The sequence below is a fragment of the Athene cunicularia genome (genome assembly GCF_003259725.1).
Source record: "Athene cunicularia isolate RWA chromosome 2 unlocalized genomic scaffold, athCun1 chr2_part2, whole genome shotgun sequence".
NCBI classification, from domain to species: Eukaryota; Metazoa; Chordata; class Aves; order Strigiformes; family Strigidae; genus Athene; species Athene cunicularia.
In genome coordinates this window covers 7,336,813-7,363,856 of record NW_020799096.1, presented here as the reverse complement: position 1 = coordinate 7,363,856, position 27,044 = coordinate 7,336,813, and the positions used below count along the sequence as shown (strand labels likewise).

General features: G+C 40.6%; 1 protein-coding gene across 4 annotated transcripts in view; it reads right to left on the bottom strand.

Moving 5' to 3' along the window:
* The window catches only part of PDE1C (phosphodiesterase 1C), a 318,823-nt gene that overhangs the window by 254,398 nt on the left and 37,381 nt on the right, over positions 1-27,044 (bottom strand). For all 4 annotated transcript variants that reach the window (XM_026844005.1, XM_026844000.1, XM_026844001.1 and 1 more), the window contains exons 2-3: positions 21,335-21,385; positions 16,612-16,783 (exon numbers count right to left, since the gene is read on the bottom strand). In XM_026844005.1, the coding sequence (XP_026699806.1) occupies positions 16,612-16,783; positions 21,335-21,385 (223 nt within the window). The remainder of the gene's footprint in view (positions 1-16,611; positions 16,784-21,334; positions 21,386-27,044) is intronic.

Below are 27,044 nucleotides of genomic sequence, written 5' to 3'. Positions count from 1 at the left end.
ACATAGGAGTAGGCACCTTGCAAGTGCCACAAAGATGTATACAGCAAGTTGCCTGTATTTGTGTTTCACAAATGATCACAGATTCTGGCATTTGAACAATGGGAAGGTGAGCCAGAGGCTGGATGTGTTACACTACCCCCACAATTCTCCCACCAACAAGGCTCCTCTCTTGCCCAGGAACAATAAATTCAGGTTGTCTGGGCTACCTCTTTCCAAGAACTAAAACAAGAAAAGGTTTGGGTATTTAATTCTGAATGAAAAAAATGCCAACCATTAAATATAAACCAGCAAGACATAATTCCTTCTGTCTCGGTGTTGTTCATTGACCCTTCCTTTTTTTTTTTTGAATAATATCCATGACGAATTTTGGGAAGGGTTCAGAGAGGCTTACTCATAGTGAGGGCTGTGCCCTGTGACCGAAGCTTTAAGAAAAAAAAGGAACTGAGGGACAATGGAAAGAATGACAACTGTAAATCTGCAAGCACGTAAGTGCTCAGCAAATGCTGGCTGATAGCCTAGTGTGGTGAGTAAAGCAATCACAGTAAGCCTGCTCCTGCAGTGACAAGGGGCAAATGAGAAAACAACTGTCAAGTCAGGTGTCGTGGGCAAGCCATCACTTCTGAACAAAATTAAAGTACAATGGAAAGAGGCTAAAGAAAGGGAAATACAGATTACTTCAGATGTTCATCTACAGGAAGTGAAGGAAGAAACCACAGACATTGTATTTGTGATTTCCTGCTGCTGAAAGTGCCTGAACTGGCACTTTCCAGTGCCTGAACTGGCATGACATCTTCCTCCACGTAGGTGTGCTAGAAAGGGAATGCTGAACACAGCAGTTACTGAATTCAATTAAGTAGATGCAAGTATACTAAGTTAATAAACCGATCTAACTCGCTGCTATTTTTGTGGATAGACAAGGTCAGAGTCTCTGTCCCTGAATTTATTTTCATCTACAGGCTTGGAGTCCATTTGACTCTCACTTGGATTTATTTCTGATTTCACTCTTGAACTGAAAAACAGGAAAACAAAACCAGACCTCTTACATGCCTATCCCCATGGTTACTTGCAACTAATGATAAAAGGATGGTCACAGTCCATGTTTCTAGGGTTTATCTGTCATTTGACAACACTTCCAGTTACCCATTGGTCAGATAAACACTAAAATTAGACACTGCACAGAGCTCTGGCTTATCAGAGCTATCACTCCTCTGTCATTAAGCCTTCTTGTCCACAGCTCTTGTAAAGTCATGACAAAACAGTCCTCTTATCTCCCGCTGCATATACATAACGTGCAGCTACACTCATCAGTTAGTCACAGGCCTGTGGCACATGAAAGAGGAGCTGGGCACGACCTTCAGCATCAAACCCACCCCACTCTGTGCTCAGAGCAGCATGGCAGCCCACCTCCCTCCAAGACAGAGATATGGGAATGGACTGCCTCCTACCATGGATGCCACCCCGACACTGTGGTTCTTCTGTAGCAGCGTGAACTATTCATATCAAAATGCTAATGACAACAACAAAACATTTGAAACCAACTTCCCATATTCTACACAAGTGTGAAAAAGATGTGTTTTCCTCCAAACTATGATTATTTTTTTTTGGTCTTCCCTCCTCTTTTCCCCTTTTAGCTTAATATTCAGGTGTGGTTTCTGCATCTCCTCGGAGCTGAGCACAACGTATCTGATTCTTCACTGGACCTGTTCATGACCAATTTCACTGCCACTTTCTAATGCTTCTTCTAGCAGCTAAGTTTTGTCCTTCAGTATGTTTTCAGGCTTCCCACCTGGCTGAGTTGCTGCAGTGTGTTCATAGGTTCGTATCACCTATGATACTGTCCTGAAAGGAGCAAAATTTCCACTTGCTGAGACTAGAGAGGAAAGCAGGCTTAAGTCTGTGACAGGTCTATCTTCCTCACCTCTATCAGAGTGAATAAAAGCAGGTACTTGGTACCACACACGCTACTTTTCCAAGATATGCCACTTTTTTTCAGGCTTCTCACAGAGAGAGCACTTGAAGAGGGAAGACAATCCAGGGGTGAGTTATCTTGGAGGACCACCAGCATCCCTGAGCAGGATCCTGGGCTGATGTTCATGAAGTGGCCCAGGGCTCTCCTTGCCTACACATGCACACACAGAGAATACCATTCATCTGTTCTCGTTATTCATTTGCCTTTCCATGGCATTCCCATTTTTGCAGTCCCACACTAGGTATACCAAGGAGAGTGTTGTAAGGAAGGTCCTTTGAAAAGCTGGTTCCTTACATTACTGTTCAATAAGACAAGCCACTGAACAGGGATGTAAACCCCACAAATTATTCTGAAGATCATGCATTACCATTTCTCTGCATTTTTTCATGTTGCTTTGCAGTGTGCATTTTCATATTGTGTTTTACCAGTGAAATTTATTTAATTGGCAATTGTTTAATCTAATTTTGCGTTTCCTACTTCATTATTATTACTTTTAGAGGCACAAAAAAATTGTGATGAAAATGTTTTAAAGTTGAAAGAACACCCACTATACAAAAAAGTTCCAAAATCATCCAAGAAATTTCAAATATCTGTCTTCCTCAGAAGTACAAAACAATAATGATTTTCATTGTAATTTCATTAAACTAAAGTATATTTTCTACCTTGTGAAATGGGAAACAAGTAGAGCATTATTTTCAGTGTTAACATGCTACTTTCAATTAACTGTACCTTTATATCAAGTTTAGTTATAAGGCATTTACTTGCATGCTTCTAAATATACAGCTGGGTTATTTCATTTTATAGTCCATGCTGCCTGGAAACTACAGAGCCAGAAATTTTTATGTTTTTTTTCTTAGAGTTTTATTTTAAGAATATATGACCAAGAAGAGTAAAGCTGAGAAGAAATTTCACAGAATGTATATAAAATGAACCCTGTGATCCTCTCTAACCTCTCTGTTGGTTATATTGAGACTACCTTGTCAAAGGCACTTTGCTGGCTAAATTGGCCATATGTCCACACTGCCCAGGCTGCAGCAAGGCTTTGTTCAACAAGCAGTAACACTTTGAAAATATTGGGCTTTTGAAGCAATTTCCAGTCTGCACTCATATGTAATTTGGATGTATCTTCTGGATTCAAGGACCTGAAGCATCGCTAGTCAACCTGGAGAACAGGCATAGCCCAAAACACTGTATTTACATGGCCGGGTCAGCATGATGCAATAGCCAGTGTGACCCAGAAAACTAGATGCAACAATGCCTGTCATGATGTCATCTCAACATGGGCACCAAACAAGGATGTTTATGATCAGATAACTGCCACTGGGCTTCATAAAATGACACCTGAAACTTGACTGCTTACAAGTTTGGGCCAGACAAAAGACCCAAAACATGGAGAAATCACAGACTTGATCAGTGATGTTAGCATAAATTAAGTGCTTATGGCAGTCATCCCAGGAAAATGATACACCAATGGACACTATCCTCCAGTAGATGCTACACAACAGGGATCCCATGGACATTCCCAGTGCAGCCAGGTATGGCTATCTGTCAGAAAACAATTGTTAGGTTCATCGCTAAGCTGAGGACAAGCCAGATGGCTGTGCTTTCACCCACGTGCACCCTCCAGCAACTCTGACGTTGATGGTGGCTACAGGAACAGACTGGTGCCAAGCTAGAAAAGCCACAGGGTAATGTGAGTTTGATGCAGACAGAGGATGATGACCACCCTCTCCTTCTGAACTGGGCAGCCGGTTGCAGACCTATTCCAAACTTTCTGCCAGCCCATTTAGCCCACAGCTCAGCCCTGCAAATCCAGTCCTATCAAGGGATGCTGTTGTCTCTCCACCTGAAACAGTGTGAGGTGATAGGCCTTTGCTCAGTACGAATCGCAAAAAAATAAAGAAACCAAAAAAACCCCCAACCAAACCACGCGACATAAAACTGGCACAGGAGCTAGACCCCTGCATGTGAACCAGCTGGCTATCCAGGACCACGAGGAGGTCACCTCAGCTCTCTGACCTGCCGCTCTGGCTGTCTTAAGTCCCCCACAAGACAGCTGAACCCCTCCTGCCTTTCCTGTCTCGCTAGTAACATCACAGTGAAAAATAATCCTTGCATGGTCATTAGAGAATGGCTAAGGAGGACACTGAGCAGAGCCACTTATAAAGGTAACAGTGGAGTGGCCCTGGGGTCCACATGGCTACTGAGAAGTCAGGTATGGCACAAATGCTCGCCAAGACCAGTAGACCATAGGCAGGTGCTGTGGAACAGCAAGTATTTCCCTCGCAGCACTGTCTTTCTGCACTGGGGATGTCAAACGGCGTGAACATGGATGCAGTTCTCTAGCCAGAGCAATGGCCATGGGGGACATACTCTGAAAATGGCACATACTTGGCCCTTAAAAGCCAGCATTTTGTCTCAGAGTTCAAAGCCAGTATTTATCTCAATGTGGTCAGATAGCAAGCCTGTTTCTTCTACCCTCTTCCCAGAAAGTATCTCTTCTTACAAAAATGAGACAGAGATGGCCATTATTCATGCTACCTGTCTGAAATTTTGCGTGAAGTCAGCTTTTGGTGCTTTGTTTCTATTGCCGGATTCCCTGAAATTCCCACAGAAGTATGAAGACACTCAGAAGAGAACAGAAAACTGGTTGATTGTTTACCTTCCTCTCCATCTGAATTGCATTCAATTAGCTAATGTCATTCAGATGCTTGCCACACCTCAGTTGTCTCAGGCATATACTGGTACAGCTCTGCTAAAGTCAGGTACTCTTACAAAACTGCATGGATAAAACTGGCAGAGAATCTGGTCTCACATCTGAGGCCTTGCCTGGGCCAACAAAACAAAACCAAACCAGAGAATTTTAAAAGTCAGCTACTGACAGTATTTAACAGGTAGCTCCCGATAGTGTCTGGGGAGAGATGAGTGTCATTAAGATGACTTTAGCTTTGACTAGACACACACACGCACAAAAAAAAAAAAAAAAAAAAAAAATAGTAACACTTTGCACATCAACAGACACATAAATTCAGCAATTGAAAGGTTAATGAGAGAATGAGTTTATTTGCTTTTCAATCACTTTGTCTTATCTCAGTGCCAACAGAAATACATTAGAAAATTTCCCATGTAATATTTTAGGCTAAGTTCTTTATTGAAATCAACACTAGTAGAGAGTGCTGGTTAAAAATAGACGACACCTTAGTCTCTGTGAAGATAAATATTTAAGCAATATTTTTTTAGGACCTAGAGAAAGCTCAGCAGGACCCACAGAAATGCTTCTGCAGAAGCAACCAGCAGTAACCTGTGTTACGAGGCTTCGACTCAAGACAGATCAAAGCGTTCAGCTGACCCTGGAAATGAACTAACGTTTTCTAAGGCTACAAATAATCTCACTAAGACCATTACCCAACTCATCATGAACTGATGAAAAAGTTTTCCCTGGTTCTTTAAAGTTTCCTCTGTCATTTGCACTTCCCCTCCCTTCTTAGAGGAAGCTTGTTCAGACAAATGCAAATTACATTTGAGGATCTGTATTAGTATCTTGTCATATGAACTTCTTCTTTCCTATCACCTACATGAGCTGTGAACTCAGTGCCACTTTCTTTTGATGACTGGGAAATGAATCTTGCATTTTAATAATCTTGTCTATGGAAGACTCAATTCACAAAATAGTTTACATAGGAAAAAAATTAAAACATATTATTCTGGTTTGTCTCAAACACAGATGGAGAAAGCCTCCAGAGAAAAATCCCAGTCATGAAACCGCACTGCAGACCTCTACATCATACTGACGTCAGAGGGAGTTCCATGCAGTAGCTGTGTGCAGACGATGCAACAAAAATCTGCAAAGCAGATAGCGGATCCGCAGTGCAGATCAGACACTAGGGTTTTACTCACAGGGTTTTAATTCAACTTCACCATTCGCACCATAGAATCACAGAAACGCTGAGGCTGGAGGGAGCCTCTAGAGACCATCCAGTCCAACCCCCTTGCTTAAAGCACTGTTAGCTACAGCAGGTTGCCCAGGACTGTGTCCAGTTATATTCTGAATATCTCCAAGGATGGAGACTCCACAACTTCTCTGGACAACCTGTGCCAGTGTCCCATCACCCTCACAATAAAAGAAAAGAAAAAGCTTTTTTTTATATTTGAATGCTATTTCCTGTATTTCAGTTTTTTTGCCCTCTGCCTCTTGTCCTGTCACTGGGCACTACGGACAAGAGTCTGGCCCCATCTTGCGCGTTCCCTTCCATCACATATCTATATTGATAACCTCCCTACAAGATTTCTCTCCTCCAGGCTGAACAGTCACAGCTCTCCCAGCCTCCCCTTCTACGTCAGATCCTCTAGTCTCTTATTCACCTTCACTGTCCCTTGCTGGACTCTTTCCAGTATGTCCCTGTCTCTCTTGTACTGAGGAATCCAGAACTGGATCCAGCACTCCACATACAGCCTCAACTGCTCAACAGAGGGGAAGCTTGACCTGATGGTAACATTCTTCCTAATGACACTTGGGATGCTGTTGGCCTTCTTTGCTGCGAGGTCACATTGCTGGCCTATGGTCTAAGTTGTTGTCCACCAGAACCCCAAGGTTCTTCTCAGGAAAAGCTGCTTTTCAGTCAGTCACCCCCCAGAATGTACTGGTATGTACTACTAGGGGGTTCTTCCCTGCCACGCTGCAGGACTTTGTGCTTCCCCTTACTGAACTGCATGAGATTTCTGTCAGCCCAGTTCTCCAGCCTGTGGAAGTCCCTCTGGATAGCAGCACAGCCAGTAGTCTACCAACCACTCCCACTGCTGTGAGTTCCATTTTTTAATCTACAAACTTGCTGAGGGTGCACTGTGCCCCATCATTCAGGTCATTAATGTTAAACAGCATAAATCATAGTTGTATAAGCCATAACACAGCCATGCTGGGAAAAAAATTGATCTTCATAAAATACATTGAATCGGTTTGTGTTATTATAAAGTTTTCATTAATTACTGTACAACTGTTTCAAAAAGAATTATGTATAGAATATGAAAAATTTGAGTTTAACTTCAGTAAAAAATAAAAATAGCTTAAAAGAGAGTAATATGGCTGATATTCTGCTGCAGCACAAAACTAAGGAGACTGTTTTCTGCCGATATCAATGAGTAATTTTTGTAAGAAATTAGAACAGTATTGCTAGCACAAGAGCTGATATGTCAGGATAACACAATTATTTACAATATATAATGAATTATGAAGTGAAAAAGCAGTAAGTGCTTTTTTTTTTTTTTTTTTTTTTTTTTTTTTTTGAGAACCAATGCAATGAGCAAATATGTAAAGCCCAAGCAACACAAAGAAAAGCTACGTTTCAGGTCATGGCTTGCCACTGCCATCCTCAGATGCTCAGAAAAAGCCTTGGCTACATTAGAATTACCATTACAGCAGTGGAGAAAAAAGCTAAACTGTTAAAGGCTGTACTGATTCAAAGTTTGCAAGGTTCACGGAGGTTTTGTGAGAGCCAGTGGGCATTCATCAAGAGCGAAATTTGCTGTATCTAGCCCAAGTCACTTTGATTAACATTATTTGACAGCGTCACTCATGATTCAGTAAAAACACTCTGCCAAGTTTATCAGATTTATAACATTAAACAACAAATATGCACATTTCCATGTACAAGCACTGTTTTGAAGTATCATGCCACAAACGCTACAGTAAATCAGTATAAATCCACAGAAGTCAACTTTTATGCCAATTTACACCAAACTTGCCCCACTGTATTTACACTACTTACACTCTAATTCTTTTACTTAAGTACTGCTGACATCGTGGATATTAAGAGCAACTTTAAAACAACTTATGAAGTGAAGCAGCCCTCAAAAGGAGGTGCAGTGCCTTAAGAGGAATACAATTTTCTCAACTTCTCATCTTCGGAATAAATCTGAATATTACTTATTATGAATAACACTGTTCAGAATCAGGGCAGGCTGAACTACAACTGTTACAAGAAGACAGTAGGATAACAAGCATCTTTTTGATTTCAGGAGCAGATACTGGTGGTGACAAAAATCAATCTTGAGGTTCTAAGTACTGAGAATAGAAATGTTATCTTCATCTTAGAAACTGCATCTACAGATGCTCACACTGATCTAAATGAGGCTTGCGCACATCACTTAGGAAGAAGGAAACTAAGCTTCTCACAGTTTTCCTTTCTCCAATAAACGCTCTTCTGTAGCTGTTATTTAAAAGAAACAGAACTTCAGGTCCGGTCCTTTTTCAGATGAGCTGAGAGAAAATTTGCTCTGACAAGGAACTCTTAAGTGCTCACATGAAAGAGGAGACAGGTCAAAGGTACATATGTAACAGAAGGAATCACTGAGTGCAAATGGGGACCCAAAGCCCCTATTTTCCTGGTCAATTTCCACACCTCAAAATGAAGGCCTTGTGACCAAAAGAAGATATAAGATTGCTTTTTGCCAGAGTAAGAGCAGAACTGACAGCAAATTTAGACTATAGGCCTGGTTTCAAAACAACTTGAGTCAATTTATAAAGTTTAGATCAATTTATAAAGTTCAGATGGAAACCAAGTAACACATGATAGTTTTAGCAGTCTTGCTGTGAACACTTCAGTAGATTCAGATCCAAAAATTATTGGAACTAAAAATAAATGTCCCAATCTGCAAACTACAGACACTATGGCTCTGACATCAGCAAGTGCTGAGTACTCAGATGGATAGTGTGATAATTTCCAAATGAGACCTTTCTATTACATAAAATAGTTTCTAGAAATTGCCAGCAGGCAGCTTAACATGCAAAAACCAGATAAAGAACAGCCATTAGAAAGCTATGTGGGTAAGGGGTGTTGACAGTTCGAAGCAGCTTTACTTACCTTAGATGTTGCTACACGTCTGCAAAGTCACTGGTAGGCTGGGCTACAGATTTCTGGCAAAAGAATTTCCAGCAAGGTACAGTAGTTACCAAAAATAATTTTGCATGAGGAGGCAAACCAGACAAAAACCTTTGCTAGAAAGCACGGAGTCAAAAGAGATACACACAGAGCAGTACATGCAAACAGGTGACTCTAAGCAACCCCTAGCCTGGTATTAATAACATTCCCATGGGAATCAACAATTCTATCCATTGGATGGGTGATACCTGTAACGGGTATGGAGATTTCCAGTGTGTCTCAGGCAAATGTTTAGTGTAGATTCTCTCTTGAGTTTCATTACCAAAAAAAAAAAAAAAAAAAGTATTTCAATACAGAAATGGATAGTATTTTCCCAAGAGAGCACACAGTTTTCTCTCCAGATCTGATTGTCAGACTCAATTAACTGGAGCTAAGTATCCCTTTTTCCTCTTGCTTCAAAGTCTTCACATTAAGAAGAAATGCAGGACATTAGTGAAGATTAAAGCCTTATCCATCAGCCTTAAGATTATTTTGGGCAATTTCATGATTATTATTGTTGTTATTCACTTCAAAATATTCCTAAACACTTACTTGCAGGTTTTGTGGTCTCAAAACCAAACCAAATCTGTCCCCAATTGGATCAGATCTGGAGAATGTTTTCCCACATCCTTTAGGATGTCACAATATAAAATACCACTTCATTGACATCAGCCAGCCATTTAGAAGATGAAATTGTACTGGAAGTTCCTTTGAGTGTCTTCTGAATGTTTCTTGCTTACGCAAATTAAAGAACTCAAGATAAAGCTTCAGCAATTGATTAGTCAAAGACTTTTATCTCAGCTCATCACACTCCCTCTGACTGCCAAGAGTATGAAAGCCACTATCCCATTTTCTCATTGGGAGTGAAATATATACCATGACAGTCTTAATTTAATAACAGGATGAACAACTTACGGCCCACAGGACATGTACAGACTGCCAGGACAATAAATCTCTTCCAGAGCCCACATCCCCTCCCCTCCTCCCAAGTGCCCTTCAAGTGTGGACTGCAGGTTAGAGGAACAGGCCAGCTGGCCACCAGCCCCTTTCCAGTGCTATTTTGCCTGAAAATCCAGCTGCTCGTCCCATTAGGTGACGCTCCATGACAGTCAGTTCACATTAGGAAATCCTGGACCTCTGCATGTGCACAGAAAGACCACACTGGGTGTAACCACATGGCAGGAGGGGAAGGGGTCATGGCATATAATTCACTTTATCTACCAGAATACGATATGTGGTCCACTCCACCAGGGTAATTAGGCACGATTTACAACATAATAGTAGTGACAATAATACCTTTCATTAGCACCAATTAGAGTATTCAAAGCTGCGGCATAAGCTATGACTGGGTTCTTACATATTTTGTGTTTTACATCTTACCTACCTTCCCCAGAGCAACACATTCTGTGACCCGGTTACCCAGTAGGTAACCGTTCTGTTAAGCTACTGATCAAGTTCAGCTATGTTTAGGAAATTAATGGGAAGGCTGACTGAGAAACAGCAATTTCCTTAGGGAAAGGATAGCCAGTTTTCCTTATGAAACCAGGCTAAAAACTATGTCAACGGGAATTGCAAGGCATCTCAGTTTGGTATTAGTATTATTTCTCATCGTGGAGATAACTAAATAGTGCATTATTAAATGTTTCCTTATCAAGATAAAGACTACCTTTAAATTCATGTATTTTCCCTATATACAACTCCCTGCCCATATACAGTTTCCTCTGTAAACCTGCAAGGAAGACTGGGCTGGCAACGTCAGTAAGCCAAGCAACTGATCATGACCCCTGGAAAGACCTGTATACCCACGTGAGAGCTGCACAGATATCTGGGACTCACATTGTTGTACAGGTATATCACGTTTGGATTTAAAAATACGTCTACCCTCTGTGTGTGGTGGGGGCTAGTGTAGGCCATGCCAAGGACTGGGGGTGATCTGTGTGCTTACAAAGCCAGAACTGGCCTTTCACAGCTGCAAAACAAATGCTCGGAGTCTATTGCGGTACAAGATTCAGGTGATGTATGTCAGGCAGAGAAGTGTAGTCAGGACTTTTGTTTATCCATGAAGCTTCAGTTAAAACCCTCATTTCCATTGTGGAAGTGGATTTCTTCCCTGCCTTTCAGAGGCACAGCTTTGTTAGGACACCCACAGTCCATCTGAATTTCTTAACTTGGATCTTTTGAAGTGTCTGATATTTACAGGGACAGAATCACTGGGTTTGCTTGTCATCAATAATACATCTATCCTATGAAGAACAAGGAGACTGTGATATTTAAAAAAAAAAAAAAAAAAAAAAAAAAAAAAAAAAAGAGAGAACACTCCATTTCACTTTCAACTGCCTGAAAAAACACCTTCCTCTTGGACCCGTGTGGATATACGCGAAGAGCGAGAGAATGCAGCCTTTGAACAGTAACTGATATAAATCTTTCTCCTCTGATCATTCCCCCTCTGACTCATAAATCTCAATCTACCAAGAAATGAGTGCCTAGTTCCCACAGAGTGTAACATGCACCTAGAAGGGAGGCACAATTAAAAGAAGAGAGAAGAAAAACAAAGAATGTGGGAGCCATTTCCTTAATGAACAGAACACTTTCCACTTCTTATTCATTGTAATGAGTATCAATAAATAAGTGGAATAAGCAACAGGTTTGAATAGAACATAGATGAATTTAAGTTTAATGCAAGTAAAGCGCCTTATAATAAGTCTGGATTGAGAAAGATGTTGAGAAGAGTGGGTTTTCAAGAGACTGCTTACATTTTAATGTTTAGTGAGACCTGGATCTGTGGTAGATGGGTATAAAAAACAATGAGAAAGTGCCTTTCATGTTTCCAGCCTTGTGCAGTCATTTGTTTGTTGTCTTTTTTTAAAAACAATTTAGGGCAAGTGAGACTCATCTCATCTTTCTGTGTATTTAAAAAAAAAAAACGAAGAAAATCCAAATTAAATGAGCCGTAAACAAATACCAAGGGGAGGGAGGGAGGAGGAGGGAGGGAGGACTTTATTCTACACAACGACTAGTCCTCAACTGCTGCTCTTCTGCAGTCATGGTCATGGCTCTCCTGCAGAGCATCACCTCCCTCTCTGATTTTCAGACCTCATGTACGAGCTTAGGTAGCTACAGACAAGCTTTGGTGCTGCCCAGAGAATGTCAAAATGTGAGAGGTGGTGAAGTCCTGCAGGTCCCTCTCTGCCATGTATCTGGAGATGGGCTCTTGCTCTGAGTCAGGCAAGGTAGAGGGAAGGCAGGCTCATATCCCTTATTCCCACGGATGCCACCTTGACCCAGACGACTGAGGCTTGTGAGCTGACTCCCAGCACAAAGCTCTGTGACTGAAGTTTTTGCATTTGGGGCACTGAAGTATCACTTCTATCCTGTAGACCAAGTTCCCAGTAGCTGGCAAGAGCAAGAGTTTACATCACCCGTGACCAAACCAGAAATACAAGATTAGCTGCCAGTGTAATTTAAGATTCCCAAAGCAGCACAGAAGCAGATAAGGAAAGCAAATCAAACTGCCCTTGGAAAGATAAAGAAACTTTGCAGCTGACATAGGAAGAGCAGCTATTGAGGTACACAGGGATGTCCCAGCCTCAAGCTAAAAACTGGAAATATTTTGAAAGGTGACAGAAATTAAGAACCCATGCAAGCCTTGAGCTTAAAAACCCTGTGATGTTGAAAGAACTAAATCTGCCTTTCTGCTTCCCAGGACATATGGCCTCGGTAACAGATGATATATATCACTTCCTAGTTCAGTCTAGCTACACAGGTATCCAGTAAGGCTTGTCTGGTACCGCACAGAGGGTCTTTGCTTCATCCGCTGACTGTTCAGCTGCCTGCTACCCCGATTTATCACTTTGGAAACACTCCCACCCGAAGTCCCCACGTGCTAGATAGAGCCAGCTGGACTATTCTGTGATTCCAGACCAACTTTAGCTGTCATGCAGGGCCTGGACCAGGATGGGAGGTTGCACTGAATGTCTCAGATGAGCATCTCCACTCTTCCCTGGATGTCTCAGTCACCTTGTCCCATGGGGTCTCTTCTGTGACAAGATCCAGCACAGCCATTACATCCCATAAGCACCGCCAGTGTTATACACCCCAATGCAGTGTCCCAGGTCTCCAGACTCCAAACAAAACTCCATCTCTCCTGTACATCACAACCAAACAAATCTAAAAGAAATCATGACATCTTGGACACATCAAATGTCCAGCTGGAGCAGTACCACCCTAGTGACTTGATTCACTCCAGGCAGCTGTCTGGGAACCAATGCAACAGTTTCTCTTGTATCCTCCAACATAAAGCATTTCCACAAACTTCTAGGTGGTATTTGGAGAGGAGGACCCAATCCTGTCTCTTGTTTCTCTGCTCCCTCTGGTGGGTGCCAGCCCGGCATTATCAAAACACCTGCTTGGGTAGCGCCGCCAGGGAGCCACACACAGAAGCTAAAGCAGGCTGTAAAGTTATTACACAGCCTCCTTAAGAGCTCATTAATAGGCAGTGTTAATTCTTACCAATAGCACCACTGCTCATTACAGGACCTAGACGATTAAAAAGCAGATCTAGGAAGAGAGTTTCTGAGTTACAGACTTCAGTGTTGGCAACCGCTGACATCTCCAGCCAATATCCAGATCCCGCAGCCCTGACAAGGCCAAACACCCACCACCTAATACTCCTGGGCATCAGACCACAGCCATGGGCAACGATTGTACATACATGGATGCTGACCCATGCACAGCTATTCAAAAAGAACGTGATCACAGCTCCTATAACTGTGAACTTGGATATCTGTGCAAAGAAAGACAGTGAGTACATCAGATCTGTTGCATAAAGTGTGGGCCAAGAAGCTAATCACTTCTGTGTCTAATTATCTTTTTTCTTGTCATTCTTCATATTCCACTGTATTTTCAAATTCAGTTCAAATTGAGGCCTCCCTTGCCTTTCCTAGACAAATAGACTAAATGCCAGTGAGAATGGATCTTAAAATCTATATTTTAAGCACTGCAGTAGTATAACTAGTCAAGACAAAAATTACTTATAATTGCTGACTCAGCACAGTACTGCAAGCAAGAAGATACTGCAAACTCTTTCACTTCTCTCTTGAGAAATGTATTCAACCTTGTTTAGACCAATCTTGTGCTTGTTCTTGGTATCTTCAGAAAAGACATAGTGAAATAATTGTATAAGAAAACCAAGACCATCAGAACACTTTTTAATTAAGGAGAGATCAGGCACTATAGTCATTTGGGGTGTAGAGAGGGGGTTGGTTTAATTTGATTTTTGGTTTATATCTTAAGGATGAATTATTACTGCAGGAAAAGTATGACTGAAATAATCATATTCCTCCTTTTATGTTTAAAGGCATTACAAGCTCATATCTAGATGTTGAACAAAATCAAATATAGATCTCTTCCGAATTTTCCAAGTTGCAGAATAAGTACTGCACAGTAGAAAACAATATCTAATACAAGAGGTGGCAATGGGGATTTCATGCAGCTTATATATATTCACATTAAAAGATATGCAATCACAAGAAGTGTGACTCATTTGACACTGGAGAGAGATTTTCTTTTTAACTATGCATGAAAGGGGTAGTATTGCCATACACTGCTTTACCAGCAGTGAATCACAAGTAGTAAGGGAGTCGCTGCACTTTACAGTCTATAGCAGTCACGTTCAGAAATAAAAAGGCCTGGTTCTTGTCTGTAAAATCAGGTCATACACGCCCAACATTGCCCCCCTTCCCCACACCCACCCCGAGATTCAGCCACCAGATTCCTAATTAAGACATGCTGGACTGGACAACTTGTGAATCACATCTCACTCCTCAAAAGGCAACAGGGTAGCAAGATCTTCCCCTAGCGTCTACTCAATGATAAACAAGGAAAGCCCATGCTTGCCAGGCAATCACGGGTACTCGGACACACCACTCCAACTCTGTCAAGGAAGCACTTGAAGGTCACAACCCACAGAAGACCCTGACAAATCAAACATACGACCCAGCATAAAAAAGATGCTACTGTCTCCTCAGCCCAGGTTTGCACCCTAATATCAACATGATCCCAAACTGAATAAAAACACCACAGTGTTTGTATTTTCTCATGTCTTTAGACAGTAAATGCAATGTACTCACTTATCTTCCACTCTTCTGCATAGCTCCTAAACACGCACGGGGCTTCCTTTCTTTATAAAACCAGACAGTTACAGTTTACTCTGTAACAACAATTTGTTTGGATTTCCATTTATAAAAGCCCACCAAAATGCCACACGGTACAGTAATTTCTATACTGATGAAATACAAAGGTTCTGTAAAGTTTATAGAGCCATTTAAACTGCATTAGCTAAACTGTTTTGCCAAACTATATTTTCCAACTTATCTGTCCTTATTATGCTATATACAAGCTCACTTCTTCCAAGAGTCACCCTTACTCACATAATCAAATCATGACATTTGAAATGCAGTGACACTATTTTGTCATGTAAAATGGCTGAAATTAACTTGACGATGGCAGTGGAAGGATTGCTGCTACCCAGAATTTGTTATGAGAAGTGAAAGCTGGGAAAGAGTTAGATCTCTTGAAATCACAGATTTTAAATACCAGAGGCACAAAGTATTTAAAAGCCATTAAATACCATGGCTCATCATAAAAGGAGGATCCACGTTCTGAGACACTTGTCCCGAATCATTTCAATGGAAATATTAAAGAAGGAAAACTGATATGGAATTACAGGATTTATTTATATAGACTGACAAACTCACTTTATGGTAAAATGTTTTTTAAACATCAAGCAGTATAAATAAGATATCTGAAATTACTACCTAATATAATGACTTATATAAGTACCTTCAAAATAATGATTATATGAAGACTGAAATAAGTTTGACAGACTGAGATATAACCAAAATTGCTGTAGTCAAAGCAATTTGTCCAAAACAAAAACCACTTTATGCTTGCACACGTGTGTGTTGAATATAAAAGTAAAGCACAGTTTTTCAACAAGAGCAAAAAAAGTTTAAAAAAAAACACTTGGAAAAAAAAAAATCAATCCTGCCACTCCCTTCACTTTTGCTGGGCACACCAATTTTCACATTTTGGTCAAAGATCCGCTGCACACACATGGCTTCTCTATTTTACCTCATTTTGAGAAAACTGCAGAAAACATGCCTTCAAGAAACATCTGACAACTACATGTCCACATGATTAAATAAAAGATAGTAAAACCCTGCAATGGATACATTATGCACTTTACAACAGCAGCAATTGCTTGCTTGCAAGCCTCTGGCCAGAATCCTTCTCCTCAACAAAATAAATTAATGCTAGCCAGTTCTCAAGACATTACAATAACAGAAAAAGGCTTAGGTCTCCCTTGTATCAATAAAGAACATCATCTGACCTAAAGTGCACGTCTTCCATCACTAAACCACTTTCAAATGAAACAATACCAACCTTCAAAGACATCTTCATATAATGAGCTGTCTTTATCGACCATTTTGACTAGTTACCGTATTTATTATCTCTCTAGCACATAATCTTTGAAGAAGGCTAATGAGACCCAAGAAGTGAAAGGCGATTCCAGCCAGTATTATGTATGGACTTTTTTCACTCTTGTTCAGTACGAAGATACACAGCATTGCAGAATCTTTCAGTATCGACTTCTCCCACCAAACCCACACTGCAGACTTAAAAAGACACCCTCTCAGGATAAACAAAGCAAACTCATATTCATCAGACCTGAAAGATGTTTTCACCAGTGCCTCAGGACTGTCCACTGGTGGTAGTTCATCTGCTAAGATTTCTTCAGGAGGTCTAGGGTCACTGATGATGGTCGGCTTTGACCTTTCCTTGAGGTTGCCAGTCAGCCCACCAATAATGGTGTTCCACAAGCAGTTTTGTGATTTAGACCCTGCAAAAGCAGAGAGTGAGAAGCAAAAATAAATTCACAGGCCTATCTTCCAGTCTCTCAGCAGTCTGGAAAACAAAGATGGTCTGTTATCTTTTCACCTTTGCATCACCACACTTTGGGATTAAGCCTGAAAACCTGAAATAAAGCTCAAAATGGAAATAAGCACTAATGTTCAATTAATTCTGAATCCAAGACTGTAACAGATCATGAGGTTTTCATGTGTCAACAAAAAATATCCTCTCTTCATTTTACTTAGCTTATAGCTTAGCATCCATTGATGTGGCAGTATTTTAAGCCAAATAACCCAAACAAAAAACAAAGCATCAAATCAATACAATATTAATCACCGACTTTCTTAAAAGGACTGAAATACTGCTTAGTTCAGTTAAGAGACTTCCCACAACAGAGGTGCAGCAAGCATTATTCTTACTGGGTTCCAAAGTAATAAGACATACCAACTCTACTAGTAGTCATTTTCCATGGGCTTCTTATCAATTGGCAAAATGAAAAAAAAAAAAAGAAAAAAAAAAAAAATCTGATAAAAAGGATATTTCTGAAGTCAGCAACTGATTTTTATAAGAGACTGTACAGGTAAATTTTCAAATATTTTCCTGGCATTCAGACTTAATGGTCCAGCAGAGACAATTAAAAAGCAAATAGTTGACCTAACACATATGGAGAAAGGTTGACTTTTTGCTGCAGAACATACAAAGTACATTAAGAGGAAACCAAACAGAAGAGCTGTTATCCCATGTCTCTTCTGTGAATATATAATGAGAAACTACTGTTAGAAGCAGCAACATCTGCTGCTACGGACAGGTGATAGCAGCCTTATTTTGCTGGTTGTCTTAAATGTCATGTTTTCACACCTAAATGATGCAAAGACAGAAGAGCAGCAAGAATGCTCATTTGACTTCTCCATTCCAAAATAATTTTCAGAGCATTTCCCAGCTAATCAGGAAAGCTCCATACTCATAGGCTAGCCTGATCTCAATTGCCAGCAGCTATTTAATGTGCAAGGACGTTATTTACCTAGATTTAGAGGTAGCTTTGACGTCCTGTGCCAAGTTCTGTGCTACAATAACTAGAAAAATTACTCTTCACACCAGGTAGTCTAAAAGCAAGTAATGTCTACAAAACAGCTGCAGAAATAAATACATCAATACATCTTTATCATTCAAGGACTTGCCATGTTATGTCAATACCGCTGTTTCTGTTCACCCAAATTTCTCAAAATTTCTTAATCTTACTTGAATAGGTAAGCATTTCTTTTCCCTTTCTGTAAGGGGAAGTATAAAGAATGTAAAAGTTTTAAATGATCTGACTGTACAGGTCATCTGTGATGGAGCCAAAAATATTGTGATTCTCTATAATATGTTGAGAGGATTGCTTTTTTTTTTTTTTTTTTTTTTTTTTTTTTTTTTATGGCATACTCAGCACAGTTGAAGCCAGAATTTTACCAGTCAAAAAAGAAAAATAAATTGATACCCAGCTGCACATCTTGCACACTAAGACAGGAGAGCAGGACACTAATACTTGTAAAAAAAGCCACTGTGCCTTATTAAAATAATATTTTATGGAAAATAGGCTCTCTACAGCCACTTTTATAATTCTGAAGTTTTTTTCCTGCAATTACTCCAAGGAATCTGCTGAGCTTCCCAAAGCACCACCTTCTCCCTATTTTCTCAGCTCCACCCTTTCTTTTATTCCAGTTAGTGACAGGCTAACTAACTGCCACTAAAAACCATATAATCACTCAAATAATTTTTTTTTTCTTTAAACAAAAACAGCATAAGAAAACCAAGTACTTGTTTCAGCGTATATAGGGGTTTTTTTCCCTATGTTCTCTGCACATCTTTGGCTCTTCTGAAGATCAACAGCCACAAATCAACCAAGTGACATTAATTAACCAACTTCACGAGAACAATGGAATACCCACTTGTCCTAATCAGTGTTCAACCTTCCCACAGCTATGCTTAAGTGAAGGGAATTTGGCAAATGTTTTATTTAACTGGCCTGCCTGAACAGACATCAGCCAGGAGCTTCCAGCTGCCTGAAATGCCGAAAGCCTGATGAACTTAAATTCCCACAGCCACAACTGCTCAAAGACTGTTAGCGCAGTGTTGCTTATAGCAAGATGACCTAGTGAGATACCAGGTACATTAACTGCTGCTAAAGGGAGTAGTAACCACTTAAATACAGTCTCCTAAATGGACTGGAATTTGACATTTAAGAGTACAGGGGATTGGGTAGCCCTAGCATTGGAATGAGTAACAATTTTAATTTCAAATCCATGTGAATAAGTGTAAACATTTGCAAACATGCTTCTCCCTCCTTACTCTAGGTAAGTAAGGTCAGCCAAAATGGGTATGGCTTGTTAAGTGTTCTGTGATCCCACTGAAATTTCTGAAGGTTTTACAGTTGAACTCAAATGGGCAGCTGTTACAGAGCACTGGAAATGCTGTTCTCTGTTGTGAAGTTGGTAATTGCCTTTGAGTTAAGCTTTCGAGTGAATGTGAAAGGCACAGTCCAGGAAGATACCCAGTCTCTGGTTTGTGACTCAGACACAAGGGTAACGATGATAATCCTTTATGACTTCAGTTACTGCTTGGACCTTTATCCTCAAGTGCTGCAGCTTTTTCTGCCATTCAGTCAGAATGTTTTTGAATGCTTGATCTGTGCTCCACTGTTTGTTCAATGGAACATGGTGTGATAGAGTAGGTTATATTACTCTGCATAAATTCTGGGCATCACTCATTTAACTCACGTTAGCAGAGCATATGCCTCAGACATTTCCCTCCTTTCCATAACACAGTTCCCATTCTAATTTTTCTTACCATTCCCACAGAGTTGTCACCTTATTAATGATACCCTACAAGAAGCTAGGTGGATCATTAAATCCTCAACCTGACTCCCAGACCACTAAATTTAACTCCTAAAAGTGAAGGTCTGCTTTACACTTCGAATTATTTCCCTTCATCTCTACACCATGCCTCTGTGGCTATTTCCCAACCAGGCTTATCTAAGTGTTCCTCTCAGCATCTCATTTCTTTTACGGTCAAATAGCCTGCAGCCTTGATCTCACCTCCCCACTTAATCCCATGCAGCACTGGGCCTCGATGAGCCCTTGTAAAGGGGTATCCTGTGCTTTCATTCGGCTGATAGCCATCCACCAGCCTGTTCTCCTCCATGAAATGCCAGTCACCCCTACCTCTGCAAATAAGGCTTGGCTGCCTGGCTGAGAGACAAGATTAAAGCAGGAACAGATCCTGGTTGTCCCCGTGTCTCAGACCTGCACCCTGTGCACATTCACCAAAAATCAAGTTCTTACGAATGTCAGAATCAGAACTGAAATGCCAGCTCAGTTCCAAATGTCATGACATTATGCTTGACCTACTTGTCAGGCAATATTGCAGCATGAAGCCCTCGTAACCCAAATATACAGGAATAAAACATACTTGGGGTAAATCTTCTGACTCTGTACCTAGCATCTAGGAACTTCCATGGATAAAAAGTGGAATGATAAAGAACTCGAAAATGTTTGCATTTATATTTCTCTCTTCTGTGATTTCCTTTGCCATATGCATTTTCAGGGTTGAACTAGCCAGGACTGACGAATAGAGCCCCCTTTTAAGCTTTACTGTCTACAACATGAAGGAAAATAAATACTAAATCAGGAATAAGGAATATCAGTACAATTTTCTCTCAGTCCTGTTCAATCTGCTCCATCACCTTGTAAGTCACTACATGCAACAGATTTCATAGCCACAGATGTTCCTTCTACATTACGCACCTTAGCTACCTATGTGAGGTTTGGCATGCTCAGAGTGCCACCCTGTGACTGTGTGAAATACTGCACCATAATTGTAAAGTATTTTGATGTTTTGATCCGCACCACCCACGATGATGGCAAATGACCCCCTTCTAATGATGAGAAGGGGATTTTTTCCCTGCTAAGCTATGACAAATCAACATGAAACTGCATTATGAACAGAATTTCCTATCTTCCTCCTCATTCCTATATATTTTGTCACATGAGTTTTAATAATTTACACAGTCAAAGTCATGGTCAGTTGGTGCTACATTACCAGGTGCTACATTACCAGCACCTTTATTTTGTTCAAACTTGGGTCATTTATTTCAAATCCTAAGCCATACCTTCAGCCAACCTTGCTGTGTGAAGGTGATGGAGGAGCTATCACTAAGGTTTAATTACATTTTTCGTACGCTATTTCTGAGGCTTGACTCAAACCTCTTTGTAGCCAACTTCAGCTGGCTTTGTGACACATACTGTTATAACCTTTTGTGCCTGAAGCAACAGTAAGGCAACAAAGCCTTCCATTCTTTTAAATTTGCACCAACTCTGTTCAGTAAGACTGAACTTCTGTAAGTGACTTTTCCAACTAAGTACTATGGTTCCTCAGTTTAGTACTGTAAATTAATGGTAATAACAGGTCAGACATCATATGAGCTTAAAAGACTTATTAAATGCGTTTATTTCTACAGTAGATATAGAAATCAACCAGTTAAAATTAAAAAAAGACTACTTACGGGCAAATCGTGAAAGTGGTCGCGCATTTTTGTCACCTGTCTCGTTTGCAACTGAAAGGAGAAAATAGAAATAAAAAGCATTCAAATTTTACATTAAGATTAATTATAATAGCAATTCTCATGCATATAAGGGAGAGAAGACTGGTCACAGTAACAGCAGCTGGCTATATACTCATAGATATATAATACTTAATGCAACCAAATATATTACTTTGCATGTTTGCCTGTCTGTCTGGTTCACTTTGGCTTTCAGAGTCAGGAGGTCACACCACAAGGCACCTGTCTCAACCCACATAATAACGGAATCATATAACTGCCCAACATTCAAGCACTAGCCATTAATAGTACCTAGCAACATATGATAGCAGTCATCCTTACACATTCTATTTTATATTGTACGTTTTTTCCAAGTCTTAAATAAAAAATGTCATTTTTCCTGTTTGCATTAATGACTACAATAAGGAAAAAGTAAGATTATTCCATCTATATAAAGAAATGCACCTAGCGATGTCAGAAGCCCAGAGGATCATTGAAAAGCAAATTAAATGAAAATCAAGGATCTGTGCAAACTGATCCTCTGACATTTGGAACAGCATATAGATATCAGCTAGGATAAAAACAACCCTGTACAAATCCTGACTTTTTCTGCCTCTGATTCAGACCGGCATAGCTCTCAACATTTCTGTGATCCGGGCAGCATACTGTTAGTCAAGAGCATAAATGACTCTTCAGGGTTCTTGCAATATTAAACTACAGCTGAAAAATAGGAGAGTTATCAAGGAGAGGAATTGCCACCTGTTACTTTTTATTTTGTGTAGCTCCAATCATCATGAGGAACAGCATTGATGACACACAGGGAGGAGAGCATAAGTGTGCGCAGAAACCCTGCCAACTCTTTTATTTCTTTAAAAATGCTGTTTTCTCGAGACAAAACTAACCAAAGGAATACCTCAAGAGGATGCAAAATATGACCAGAACTGAGACTCACGGGTTCCTAGCAATAATGTCAATTGAACTACAATGGACTTTTTGAAGCCAGAAGATACTTTTGATGAAATTTAATTCTCCTGACAAGGCCTATATTCAGTGTCACTCCAGATTTCCTTACTTGCTCTCCAACCTTTACCTGTTGACTAAAGTGGCTACAGCACCTAGTGTAGTAGTGAACAGAGGGACTCTTAAATCGCTGGCTCATTTTGCTCCCATTAGCCAGTAGATGGTGCGGTTAAAACACTGGTGCCTCTCTACTAGTCTGAGGAACTCGCCAGGCTGGCCAGAGCGGTCTCCCAGGTCCATCCAGACACCCTTCCTTGTCCTAAGTCCATCACAGGTACCTGCAGTACAAACCCCAACCAAATCAGCCCTCCTGATACACTGCGTGCGGACACACCAGAGTGGCTGCACAGTTAGGCGGGTCCAGAGCAGTTCATAGTTTCAGAGTCAAATCTGGCTCTGCTCGAGGTGATAGCATGGTGAAGGAGCGGCAGCAGCATCCTCCATGGGGCAGGGATCAACAGAGTTGTACCCAGCATGATCAAAAACCGTGCCAGAAAACACTGCTGTAGCCAACATGTAAGGGTCAAGCGGCCAGGCTTTGCCTTTAAGTCAGTGATGACAGCTTGCAAGGGGTAGGCTGAGAGACTGCCTGCCGTGATGGTCTCTTCTGGGGTCCTAAGTATCCTTCCTTATTGCAGCAGAGCCCAGGCAAAGATGTCTAAGTTGGAACATCAAGTAAACTATGAGGTCAATGAGGAAAGAGCTTATGAGGGTCTCTTCACTGCACTGTTACCTGCTTTAGAGTTATTTCCCCATTCTGGTGGTAGATGGCACTCCCTGGTCATGAGGGGCTTCAGGTACACACCGGGTCTCACCTTTGTGCCACACTCCAGCTGGATGTTGCAACAGGAGTTTTGGAGCACTCCATCCAGTATCTGCGTTTGGGCTGCTCAGCTCCCAGACTCACAGCACCCAACACAACAGGTGTCGTGAGTCCCTTCCTAAATAAGCATTTTCCTATTCTAGGCTGCACAGCTTTGTTTTCGGTTGTCAGTGTTTTCAAACATCAGCTGGTGTCATACACAGAGTAATGCCCTTCCACCTGGCATACAGTCACAGAGAGCAAAGGTGCAGGCTGAACAGCTCAGCAATAAGCAGGACAGAAAGCACCGGGGATGCTGAACCTGCATTACTAGCAAGATTCCTGGGAGAAACTAGTGAGCTAACCGCTGCCTGGGAATTGTCTGGGACCCATGAGGTGTGTGTGTAGGTCAGATCTCAGGTTTGTTTAACCCTGTAATCAAAAGGGAAAGAACTCAAAGGCAAAAAGCATTTCTGCATTTGCTCTGTGTGAAAATCAGGTTTTACTTGATGCAGTTTTTACTGTGGAACTCCTGCATGTATATCCTACAGTTGTCTTACAGGAGTCTTTGGACACAAAGAACTAACAGACCGATGTAAATGAGAAAAGACTTTTTCTCCAGATGGTCTGAAATCTTCTCCACCCTATATTTATTCAAGTTTATTCATAGTAATAAGCTTTTCGGAGAAAGCAGGTATGAATTAATGAAGCCAGAGAAAGAAGCTTAATCTCTGAGAGAGCAAAGCACAACTCACACCAAAAATGATTTCTGGTATTTCCAATAATCTCCTGTACCACTGTCTCTTCAGATAAGATAGTTTTCCAGCCACACTCTATCCTTATACACTGAAATCTAGGCTGATTTTAATCTCTGATTAGGTGAGACTATTGGCATGAAAACTGCAGATATTGACTTCATTCCCCTGAGTGGGTGGGACCTTCTTCAGCTTCCATCCCACCATTTTAAAATTATTTTCATGACACTAAACCACGCACATTAGAAGTTATTTTCCATTCTAACCTGGAAGCACATAAATCATGCTGAAGGGTACAGCAACACACAGGTAGCTTGTAAGTAACTTCTGTTCCTTCAGAGAGGCAGCCGTGCAGGAGACATCATCCTGTAATCACCCCGCTAGAGCGAAACATTCCTGCACTGTGCTCTCTTGTCCAAGTAAACAACAAAATAAAATATCAGGCCTAGACAAATTTCTTCCATCTTGAAGTATTATGTTGCATCATAACTGCCTGGAAGTCTCAAGACCCTCTCACTGCAGTTATAACAGTATCTTCACAGGCATGGTCAATTCTTTGACTAACAGGGATCACTCACATATGTGAGTTCACTGCTTGCCCCCTTCATAGGCAAGCTTCATTTTTTAACATCTGCCCTGTTAAACTGTTTATTTCCTACAGCTTGCCACCTTTTTCCACAAAAGGTATCGATTTTACCCAGTACGCCCCCTCAGCCAATTTAGCTTTCAAAGATCCTTTGTCAGACTTCTAGTACAATGCAAAGAAAAACATACCACTCTGTAGTATTGACTCATCAAGACTGACAGACAATAGCGCATCACCTATATTTTGCTATTAAGCAGCCAAGAGGCTGAAAAAAGAAAATCAGGTAATTTTTTACCCACCAGTAAACACATTCTTTCAAGGAGAATTGTTTTAATCAGCCAAAGGGCTCAACTATATATATATATATATATATATATATATATACACATAAGAGCTTAACTATATATTTCACACTGCTAGTAAATTGGTCAGTATTTGGAAGTAGTAAATTACATTAGAGAAGCTGAGAACACAGATATGTAGATAAATTTATATTGAATATACAAGCTGAATAAGCTCTTCTCTAGAATTTTTTTTTTTTTTGCTTTTGCTTCTTTTCCCCTTCAATGCCACATACTTTAAACAGCATTCCTGTAAAAAAAAAACAAAACAAAAAACCCAACCTTTGGCTTCCCGTAACATATTATCTCCTGGTAAACTTTTCCTTTTAAAACTCAGAAGAATAAAAGACAGTACTGCGATTGCTGAGACAACTGTGTCTACTTTTTAAAGGCAAACGAAAGTAAGATCATCTCTGGAAACTCCAGTAATTTTCGTTCTCAAAGACTATAATGCCATTAGATAGTTCATAAACTTATCAAACTCAATCTTAGAAGTTGCTTGGTTTTTACGTTTACCCATCTTACACGATGAGACTTTGCCAGAATCTGATTGCAGTGTCAGTTATGACCTATCATTTAATTTGTGTCAACTTACATTGATTTGTTCTTGTACCAGCAATCTCTTTAAGCTGAAGTATTTCTTTTTTTCCTGGTGCTTAATCCTCCTCTGACTCGGGCAAGGAAGGACTGAATTTCTCCCTTCCGCCATCATTTTGTGCACTAAACACAAGATCATCTAGTTCTGCCTTACAGAATAGGTATCTTCATATCCCCTTCCCATCTTTATTGAACCTCTTCAGTGTCAATTCATTTTCTCGCAGGTGAACTAAGAGATCTTACTCTTGCCTGGTCACACATTAGTTGTGTGCTGTGGCACCCCCCTCATACAATTATCAGACTCTCAGATTGTGGCAAAAGTTTTTGTTGTTAAGTCCTCATCTGAGTGATCTTTCACTCTGTACTACTTAATTTCAGACTTTATTGGTAGCCCCATCCTCTAGGTCACACAGATCTTGCTGTGCGATACTCAGATCCTCCCCTGTGCTGGCAAGGTTTTGTGTCCTCAGCAACAATTATCCTTTTTTTTCTGTGTCACAGTCATTAACAAAATTCCTACACAAGATCTGAAGCACAACAATACCAAAGAAAGGCTTTCCTGGTGGCTTTCTGACCCATTTAGAAGCTAAGGTTCCTCATAAGAAAACCTATTCTTGGGGGATTTTGAGTCCAATAAGGAGATCAGAAAAGTCTCAGACCAAACAAATAATGCCTCATAATGAGGCAAATTCTACTTCTGAAAGTTTTTATCCAGCACTACATAAATTGCAAGCACAGGAACCATGCAGCTAGTGTGCACATTACTAAACCAGAGATTATTCAGGCCCCTCCAGAGTCAGTCACCCAAAGTTTTCTAGAGTGTTGAATCCCAGTACCACGCAGGAAACGCCACCAAATGCTCGTGCTGTAAACATCAACAGCACAGGCAGTATAAACACACCCTATGCAGGGCCACAAAGTTACAAGAATATGCAGCAACTTCTTGCTGATAAAAAATATTGGATGACTGGACTGTCTCTCTGGACTTAAGATTCTAATCAGTTACTACAATTAAGTAATAAACCAATTACACAGATGGAAAAGGCACAATATGTGTCTCTTGGATTATACCCTGAAGATCACAAAACACATCTGAAACAAAAGCTATGTTTCAAATTACTTCTGGAAGGCAGGAAACTGCAGTCTTCACTTACAAGTAATAACCAAGAGGCTTACGCCACCCAGCATGTCCTGAAATAACTCCTAATGGATTTTGTTGCTGTTTGCCTGGCAACAACACAGCGCACCAAACATTGTCCATCTTCATTAACTGAGAGGAACACCGTACGTGAGTGATGACTCATTTTCCTTATGAAAGGATCCTTACACTGTAGGTTATTTGCCTCTGTGATGGGAAAGTTGCTTCTGCAGTGGGAAACATTTTGTTCCCTCTGACAACTGAAGATAGTTGCTGTCTCAGTCTGACAGTACACTGACTCCAGACACAGATTTCAGAGCTGCTGTATCTCACTGACAGCCTCAGAAATACTTTCAGAAGGGCACTCTTGTGTCATCTAATTCAAACTATTAACATATTCTGTAGACATTCCCCCCAGCTCTCCAAGTTCACAGA